This window comes from Leuresthes tenuis, unplaced genomic scaffold (genome assembly GCF_036924035.1).
Source record: "Leuresthes tenuis unplaced genomic scaffold, fLeuTen1.0.hap1 SCAF_3, whole genome shotgun sequence".
Lineage (NCBI taxonomy): Eukaryota > Metazoa > Chordata > Actinopteri > Atheriniformes > Atherinopsidae > Leuresthes > Leuresthes tenuis.
Genome location: NW_027325357.1, coordinates 21,191,072 through 21,200,938, shown reverse-complemented (window position 1 = coordinate 21,200,938; position 9,867 = coordinate 21,191,072). Strand labels below are relative to the sequence as shown.

At 42.1% G+C, this 9,867-nt stretch overlaps 1 protein-coding gene across 1 annotated transcript; it reads right to left on the bottom strand.

Annotated features, from left to right (window-relative positions):
• Window positions 1-158: 158 nt before the first annotated feature.
• LOC140303665 (ATP-dependent RNA helicase DDX19B) lies at window positions 159-7,307 on the bottom strand. The gene is made up of 12 exons (XM_072382515.1): window positions 7,105-7,307; window positions 6,691-6,730; window positions 6,516-6,605; window positions 6,262-6,397; window positions 5,201-5,293; window positions 4,949-5,051; window positions 4,685-4,799; window positions 4,409-4,586; window positions 3,133-3,370; window positions 2,614-2,776; window positions 2,151-2,342; window positions 159-1,938 (listed from the first exon to the last, which is right to left on the bottom strand). The coding sequence occupies exons 1-12, from the start codon at window positions 7,159-7,161 to the stop codon at window positions 1,877-1,879; spliced, it is 1,467 nt and encodes a 488-aa protein (XP_072238616.1). The 5' UTR covers window positions 7,162-7,307; the 3' UTR covers window positions 159-1,876.
• Window positions 7,308-9,867: the final 2,560 nt, after the last annotated feature.

Here is a 9,867-nt window from a genome sequence, read left to right as displayed (position 1 = left end):
AGTGCACACACGCTCACTGATAATGTATACATCCGAGTGTCCTAATAAAACTGCATACACTGCGTTTTTACCCCGAAGTCTTCACAGACCGTTCCTGTGTTTTCAGCAAATAGTCACTTCCCTCTAACTTGGCTGCAGCTGTTCAATGAGTTGAGTGATTTTTCCAGAAAGAGGTCCATAAACAGTCCATTAAAACCAGAAGACCACCTGCAATCTTCTCTGTGCTGCTGGCAGAGAGATGAGGCTTGTTGCAGGTCCAGACTGACCGGTCGCTGGTTCCGACATTCCGGTGCATCGATCAAATGATGTCAGACAGTCACTTTTTTTTTTTCTCTTAAAAGAAATAAAAAATGATTTTGAACAGTCAGCCAAACGATGTAAGGTTAACTGATTTATAACCACTATATTTGAAGTGCTGCATCTGTTCAAATTGAACCTCATGAGGAATGTTTTTGCACTTCTTAGAAGTGACAAATAATTCAGTCACACTTTTTCTTCAACATAAAATTTTAAATATGTACACATAAGTACATGTTTTTTTTTTTTTTTGTTTTTTCTTATTCTTAATCCACGCATCCATGTTGGAGCAACACAGTGAGTCTGATTAGCATAGGTCCTCAAGTCATCTCAGCATTTGGTTTCAAAAAGATAATTCACACACTCTAAAGATGCCCATAATTCAATATATCATCAAAATTTCAAGTGTTAATCAGAGGATTGAGCCCAATGTCTTAGAATATCAATAATAAAATCATATGTATATATAATGCACTTGAGGAAGGCATTGCGTATCTTTTTAAACTCACAACCCTTATAACAGCACAGTCTAGGTGAAGAATGTAGTTCAGCGAAAGTCCAACTGGAGACCCTGATTGAAAATGTGTGAAACAGTAAGACACAAAAGCAAACGAATCACATCAGACCGTGCCGGTCACATTTGGAGTGGAAATGAGATTTTTTTTTATGACTGATGAGGGAACACAAGAAGACTTTTCATGAATGCTCAGCAGCGGCGCAAAGCTTGTTCTGATAACGGCCATTTTGGCGTTTTCAGAGGAGATGGCATGCGTGTGAGATGTGAACGATTAGTGGCTGAACACAGAAACACCTAAATGCCTATGCATTTGTTAGTATTGTAATATCTCTCTAGGTAGCCTTTTTTTTCTCTTTTTTTTTTTTTTGGCATTTGACTACACACCCTGATGCTAAACATGAGGTTATTTCACAATTCATTTATGTCATTTGAATACAGGTTGATAAGTTTGCATAGACCCCTGAACCCCCAACCATCACCATCTCAAAAACACAATGATTGAACTACCACTCAGGGCAGCATACCCAACTTCACCCTTTGTACTGATGTTTAGGAAAATGTAACAAAACAGTAGAAGCTGCAACAGTCCGCTTAGTTCAGTTACATTCGGTTATGCTTCGTTTTGCTTTCATTTTACAATTAAAAACTTTGTGGCACATGAAATGTGCGGGGTTTTTTTTGTGTGAAATCTTTACAGATTACATGTCATGGCACCACTACAGCCAACACTGAAAAGTGTTGTTTTTTTTCTAGTGTTTCACAAAATCGTCCACTATGACTGCTCTTACAGCATCACAATACACAGCAATAATCTCATAGACTTTATTTAAAGAGGTACAAAGAGTGAAATGGGGTATGTCCCAGAGAATTACAAAACACCTGTCTGAGAGGAGACATGTCCACATGTAAACGTAGGCTAATGTGTGTGTGGTTTTGCTCTGTTCTCTGACAGCTAAAAATAAAAATAAAAGCATAAAACACCGTAGGAGCGTACAGTCCTTGGAGAGCGAAGAGGGAAAGGGGAGTTGGGCCAGCGTCCTCCACATGATAACGCCGTCGCCTTTAGCTGGCAATTTTCTCAATCTCATCCAGATCATCTGTGTCTAGTCTTTCAATTTTCTTGTCTGTGAAGGCAGAAGCCAATGATTAGAGGGGGGGGGGGTTCAACAAGTAGCCATTACCTTCCTCTATGTGTAAGCAAATAAAGTAGAAAAAACAAATGTTAATAAATTAAGCTGTATATCATTTAGATTCAGCCAAATGTAGACAGAATAAATGCAGCCTACAAGCTTCATCCTGTGTGCAACAAAGAGTGTGACGCTGCTGTTACACTTACTGAAATGCTCTTGGATCCTGTTGAGGATGTTCATGCTCATCTTGCTGTCCACCATGTTGATGGCCAGCCCCCTTTTCCCAAATCGGCCTGTGCGTCCAATCCTGTGCAGGTATGTCTCGTTGTCCGGGTTACCGTCCTTGTCAACCGGCAGGTCAAAATTGATCACCACAGAAACCTGTTCCACATCGATGCCTGTATGTAACACAAGTGGGGATGGCAAGGGGTTAGTGGGGAGGGGTTATTCACAAATAACCATTAGTGGAATTAATAGAAACATTTAATCCTTAAATGCGATGACTTTTGACTGCACTGGACATCTGTACAGAGCTAATTATAAGTCATTTTCCCACGTGAACACAGGAGATCTTCAGGAGAAAGTGCAGACAATATGGTTTGGACTTTTTCTACCACTATCAGCTAAATAAAAGTCAGATGCGACGCCGATTCTTCCCTTGGCCGTTACCTCGGGCACAAACATTTGTGGTCACCAGGACCTTCTCCTTTCCATCTCGGAAGCGTTCAATGACAGCAGCCCTCTGCTCCACCTGCATTTCTCCACTGAGCAGCGCCACCTGGTGGCCTTCTCTGGACAGCTCCCCTGCCAGCCATCCTGCAGTCCTCCTTGTCTAGATTACACAGAGAAATAAGTGTGAACTCCACTCCATCCAAATGACAAATAAGAGATAGAGGAAGAAAAAAAGCACACGCTCTCTCACGCACACACAGATTGATTTCTTTTAAATCAAGCTAATAATTGTGGGTTATTTCCCATAAATGTTAAAAAAAAAACAATCCAGACAAAGGTTTTGTGGCAATATGCATCACTTAAATAAGGAGCCAATGACATTCTAATAAGGTAGCTGAAGAACACCCTAGAAGAAAAATGCAACCTTCGTGAAAAACAAAAAAAATATCAGGGGCTAAAGTAAGATTCAATGTTTTTAAAATGTCACGAATGAAAAGACGCGATGAATGAACCCACATGACAGAAGATCATGGCCTGAGCGATGGTGATGGCGCCGTAGATGTTACAAAGGGCTTGGAACTTCTCCTCCTTACTGGTGCACAACACATAGTACTGTTTGATAGTATCCAGGGTCTCCTCCTCCCTCTTCAACTTGATGATGTTGGGATCGGGCACGATGCGCTGAGCGAAGTTCCAAACGGTCTCCTCAAACGTGGCTGAGAACAGCAACATCTGGCAGTTTTTAGGGAGCATCCTGTGAGGCGAGAAGGTTATATCATCAACGACCTTAACTGGAGTCACAGAAGAACTGGGACCATTACGTCATCAAAATTAGAAGCCTGCAAACGCTTTATCTTTTTTTCTGTAAGACTTCTTTTTTTTCTGGCCACTCTTCTGTAATGTCCAGCCCTGTGGAGTGCAGTTTATAATGGTCCGATGGACAAATGCACCAGTCTCCTCTGTGGAGCTTTCCAGCACCATAAGGTGTCTTTGTCGCCTTTAATGCCCTTCATGTCTGGTCTGTGAGTTTTAGAGGTGGGCGGACTCAAGGCAGGTCTGTTGCGTCGCCATTTTCTTTCTATTTTGTGATGATGGATTAACGGTGGCGGAAATCTTTAATAACCCAACTCTGATTAACTAATTTTGTGACATCTAAAGGGAAATGTAGCACCAAATCTTGTTTCGGGGGATCATAACAAAGACATATGCACACATCACTTTTCTTTATCATTACTTTTTCACACATTTCTTTTCACTTCATAAAAGCGCCGTCTCCACATTCCTTTTGGACCCGACCTGACCATAAGCCTATTCTGTTGTGACCAACTACACATCACGGTGGTGAAACTTTTGCAAAGACCTGACAGCATGCCAAAGAGTGAACCTACACCCTGAAAGCTGCTGCGAATTATTCTAAGATGCAGTGTGCCATGTGAATATAATACGTTAATGCTTTATCTAAATCCTTTCAATTCTTAAAAAAAAAAAAATCACAGAACTTTTCCATGCTTGAGTTAAGCTATTTTTTATTTTTTTTGGTTTACAATGTGCCCATTAGGTGTTTTTGCATGTTGGGACCTATCACTATCACTTTCTCTAAAGCTTTTACCGCTGAAACATGTGGAGTTAATGCGAGCAGTGCATTTAGGTTGTTTGGGAAACATTTCAGTGCTTCCCAAAGAGTTGTTATGTTTAAACAAAGGAACGGGTACATCTTTAAAAAAAAAAAAAGACCATTTAGAAGTAAAACAAACACTCTGGAACTATGCATTTTTGTTTGTTTATAACTAACCTTTGGATTCGGATACTCTGATCCTGGTGACCCTGTGTGGCGATCATGACGTCAGCCTCGTCCAGCACGAACACCTTCACCTTCTTCGGGTCAATAAATTTAAATTTACTGCACCAGTCCAGCAAGGTACCAGGTGTGCCGATAACTATCTGTTCCTGCAGTTTCATGCCCCGCTGCACTGAAACAGACCCAAGATGTAAGTTATCAGGAACAGATGGAGCAATTGGAACAATTCAATCATTGGCAGTAAAAATGTAGGAATCCAGGAAGCCTTACATTTATTTCCTCGAATGGCGTAGACTAGTTTGACTTCGGGGTAATATTTGCCCATCTGCTCGATGACCTTACCAGTCTGAAGTGCCAGTTCATAGGTGGGTGACACACACAGACACTGATGGACAGGAAAAGGAACACATTTTAAGGTAGAATTAAAGGCTTTCATACAGTTACAGCTGTCAAAGTTTAATAAAAGCAAGTCATATTTACAAATCAAGATTTCAACATGATATTCCTCGAACAGCAAAAAGAATCAATACAAACCTGGGGGTATTTGTTGTTGGGGTCAACGTGGCTGAGCATGGCCAGGACAAAGGCAGCTGTTTTTCCTGTTCCTGACTGAGACTGAGCAATCAGATTCTGTGGACTTCAGGAGAAAAGGAATCAGACTGAGGGTGCGACTGGTCAAATATTTAGAAAGCGGTATTTTACTTTAATGTTACTGCGCAGCTCCTCAGGATGAAAGCGTTCCTGAGTGCTGAAAAGACAACACCACAACACGTGTGTTTTACTCACGGCTCAGCCAGCATCATTGGTAAGGCAGTTTCCTGGATTTTGGAGGGCCGATTAAATCCCATGGCATACACTCCCTGAAGCAGCTGTGGTTTGCTACAAAAAGGGGAAAACGGCTAAATGTCAAATCTTAAGCAAAGTGTGTTTTTTTTTTTTTTTACATTAAAGCGCTTAATTCTGTTTGCGAAAACTCATTGTGATGCTTGTGTGTGCAAACTTATAAAAAAGATCTCACAAAAAAAGAAGCACAATGCTGGAACAGATAAATTCTTAAGTTAATTCTTTTTTTTTTTCTTTTTATGTTTTCCTGCCGATTCTCGGTTGTTTTTTTTTCCTTCTTCTTCTTGTGAAAAACAACCGACCGCAAACAAACATTAACAGGAACATTGACCTTTAAATATTTCTCCAAAACCGCACAGAGCTGGTGGAGCTTCTGTGAGTCACTCTCCCAGTTGACAACAAACTGCAGCAGTTTAGCGTACACAGCTTCTGCTGCACAAATAAAACCCAACAGAAAGAGAGCGCAGGCTGCTGGTTTTTTCTATTTTTATTCTTTTTAACCGTGCTGCACCTTGTAGATAGTCCCTCAGCAGAGGTTGTGCAGCTTGTTGCACTTGTCCACCGTGAGAAAGAAAAGCTTGTTGTGATGACAAGAAAAATAAGCCTGAAGTGTTTTTAACATGTTTTCTGTTGGGAAATGCTGGTACAAGACTGCCTGAATGCGATGGGGTGAATGCAAATGAGCATTCTGACTTCCAGGGAGGAAGGATAAGTTCACGATCTGGCAACACAACAAAATGTAAGTTTTCTGCCATCTTTACTGACATGGCAATGACATGTCAGCACGCGCTTTGTGGCTGTGATGTTACTGTGATGTCTGTATTGCTGTGTGCAGGACAGGAGCCTTCATGGGACCGATCTCAGCACCATTTCGACCAACCAGTCAAACTGCAACCGGCCAGCGCCACCCACAGACAGATGCAGGAGTATGAACAACAAGCACGAACAAACACCGCGTTGTTTCGCAACCAAAAACACGAGCAGAGCAGAGCAAAAGCACTTACAGGCGCAGTTCTTCAAAGGACTTCACGGAGTAGAGCGGAGAGTTGGGATCCTTCTGAAGAACTTCCACTTGATTCGTTGTATTGACAAGATTATTCCGGATCAGTTTATTCAGTAATGACTGTGCCGCTTTGTCATCTGGAAATAAAACAAAAACACGAGACGCGACCTTAAAAAAAAAAAAACCCAAGACACAACCCAACATGTGACTTTCGGATAACACAGACTCAACATATCACAGAGTGGATGTACCCACCTTTGTCGTCCTCATCTGTAGTTTTGGTTTCTCCGTCCGCGTCGGATTTTCCAGCTGCGGTGCTCGAATTTGTTGCGTTTGCAACCGTGCCTGCAAAAAGCGATACGATGCAAACTTTGAGTACCATGCGTTTTCAGAACACTATCCAAGACCCTATTCAGATGTGCGTGCTTACCATTTTCCTCTGGTTTATCTTTTATTTGAAGGCCGCCGATCTGTATGGAAGAAACAAGACAGCTTATAGTTTTTCACGAGAGGAACAATTTTCGAGTCTACTGCATTTTGTTTTGCCAGCTAGTCTGCTAACTGCGAAAGCTTGTTGGTGCACGCTGTACCTAAGCTTGAGCTAACCTAACTTGGCCCTGACGCCAAGCCGGTAGTTTCGTTTTTAAGTTAAAATGAAAAAAAAAACATTGCTTGAACAAGCTGTCAAAACATTAATTTCATCTACTGGCAGCACGGTCACTGAATAATCTTAGCTGTCCAGTTTAAAAATGGAGTTTTAATTCACATTGTGCCAAATCAGGCCAACGCATTCTCCAAACAGGCTAACAACAGGTTAGCTTGCGTTGCTTTAGTTGAGGCTCACCGATTCTGCCGCGGCTTCCTGCTCATCCACCGCCTGTGCCCAGGAGTCCGTAGCCATTGTGGTACAGTTTGTTCTATTGTCGATACACTCAGGAATAGTAAGCTAGAGAGTCTAGCTCAGAATGATCACCAAGTACTGTGAAAGTAACTACTGGCCACAATGGCGTGCCGATCCAGATTCTGGAGAAGTGTGCAACCGTTCACGTCGCCGGGCTGAATACAGCCAGCAAACTGGGGTTCCCAGCTTGATGCGGGTATATATTTGACTGTAGAGACTCAAGCGTAAGTGGTTCTCATTTTCTAAATGAGAATGAATAAATTAAAATGTCAGTTTTCATTTAATGAACGTCACTTAAATTATTAAATATTCTCAAGATAATGCTGACTGGGTTCTGAATTTGTAGAAACGCAACTCTGATGAGCCTGTAGAGGGAGCCAAAACGTTCCGAATATGATACGTCCTACCAAAACCTAACTGTGGAAAGGAATAATCTGAACACGCGTACACGCTTAGGCTGAGGCCAAGGTAATGCAGGTCTTTTTTTTTTAATTTATATTCCAAGCAAGGGCAAAAAGCTGGCCAGCCCTCGTGAATTGCATGGTGATATGACCAACAACTAGGAAACTTTTGACTCCTACCCTCAGAAGCGCCAAAGCCCCCGAATTCCCCTTCAAATAACTCAGTAAAATAAATTTTACATTTGTTTGCAACAAACAGTTTACACTTTTTTAACAGTATAACGTGTAGGATACAGTGAGATCTGTATCTGAGATCTGCACTTACTCCGAGGGACAATTTTGCGTCACCAATTAACCTAACATGCATATTTTTGGGCGTTGGGAGGAAGCCGGAGTACCTGGAGAGAACACACACATGCATGGGGAGAACATGCAAACTCAACATAGAAAGGCTCCAGCTGGGACGCCAAACTGAAACCCTCTTGCTGTGAGTCAACGATGCTAACCACCACACCAGCGTGCTGCCCATATGCATAAAATTAAATTAAATTGAATTAAAGAAAATAAAATCTTGTCCTCATAGTTCCTTTAATCTGATATTTATACAGCATCGCCCCTAATCTTAACTCAGTTCCTCACATCAAGGCAGGGTTGTTATTGACAGATTGACAGTGGAACAAACTCTCCTTTCTTAAAAATGGAAACCACTGCCCCAGCCTGCTACTCAGTAAGCATTGACCCAGACCTCCATGCGACACTGAAGATACGCGTGAGCCAAGACAGTCCCACCATGTCCAGAGCCTTTCGCATCTCAGGGCAAGTCTTGTCCGCCCTTGGCCAAGAAGCTTTTTAACAACCTCAATGATTTCCGCCAACGTGATGAACTAATCTTCCTTAGAGTCCTCAGACTCCTCAATGGAGGACATGCCAGCTAGATTGAGGAGATCTTCAAAGTGCTCCTTCCACCGTTAGACAATATCCTCAGTTTGGGTCAGCAGTTTTCCACCAAGGTCAAGCTCCACCTGGGAAGGTCCCTGCTTTCCCTTTCTGAGCCGTTAAATGGTTTGCCAGAACACCCTTGAGGCCAACTGAAAGTCCTTCTCCATAGTCTCCCCACACCCCACATTCCTCCCACACCTGAGTTTTAGCTTCAGCAACCACTAATGCTGCAGTCCTTTTAGCTGCTCGGTACCTGCGAGCTGCTTCAGGTGACCCTAGCAAAAACCACGCCCAAAAGGCCTCTTTCTTCAGGATGACAGATTCTCTCACCACTGGCATCCACCAGCAGTTACTGCCACGTAAGGCAGAGACAACCTTCAGGCCACAACTCTTGGAGACAGCATCCACAGTGGAGGTCCTGAACATGGTCCATTCAGATTCCATGTCCCATCTACATTTACATGCAGAAGTGATTTGATACCCAACCTCATTATGTGGGTGTGTTAGTTTTTGAGAACCTCAATTTTGTACTATTTCCATTGGACTAAATTATTTACATGCAATAACATCCAGTTATTGTCAGACTAACACAATATATTTTTTCTCTGTGTTTCTCATGAGCACATTAGCACAATATGGTTGTTCTACCCTTCATCTGACCAAGCACAGCAAACGTTTGAGTTGAAATATATTCACCCTTTGTTAGGTTGAGTTGCACAGTCATCACAGTTTGGTGATTTAGACGAAACTGGATTATTAATCAGCGTTGTCCTCCACTAAGGACCATGCAAGAGCATTCAGGGTCACCTTTGGAGCAGGACTGCTGTGGCTGGCTGCTCCTTAATTGAATGCAGAATTGATTTCACACATTTCTTCCACCCTACTGGGATAGATAGATAGATGATGACAGTGGCTTTGGAATGTGCTGAAGGAGATTAAGTTCATCTCTGTTCTGCTGTCAGGCAACAGTCGCCACTACATGTGTGCATCAGTTGGAGTTTATCTACATGTGTGTGCACATACATTGGTTGCATGTTAGCATGTTACAGAGGATATAGCAAACCTCTTAGCATTTCAGTCTGTAGACAAATTTATCAAAGGCTAGAAAGAGCAGAGTTTATTGTTGGCTCCAATCAGTTGCCTTTCTGGAGGTATCCATAGCAACTGAAAGAGTAAAAGTAAGGTTTGAGGTCTCCAGAGAATTTGGAAGAGCTGGAGAGAAGGACTTTGTTTTGCCACATAAGGATTCATTTCGAGCACTGAATATGACAGAAAGGATATATAAGTAGAACCATCTCAGTGTGAACAATCTAATAATGTGCAGCCCTCAAATATTTAATGTAAGCTCACCCAAACACTGCTCCGT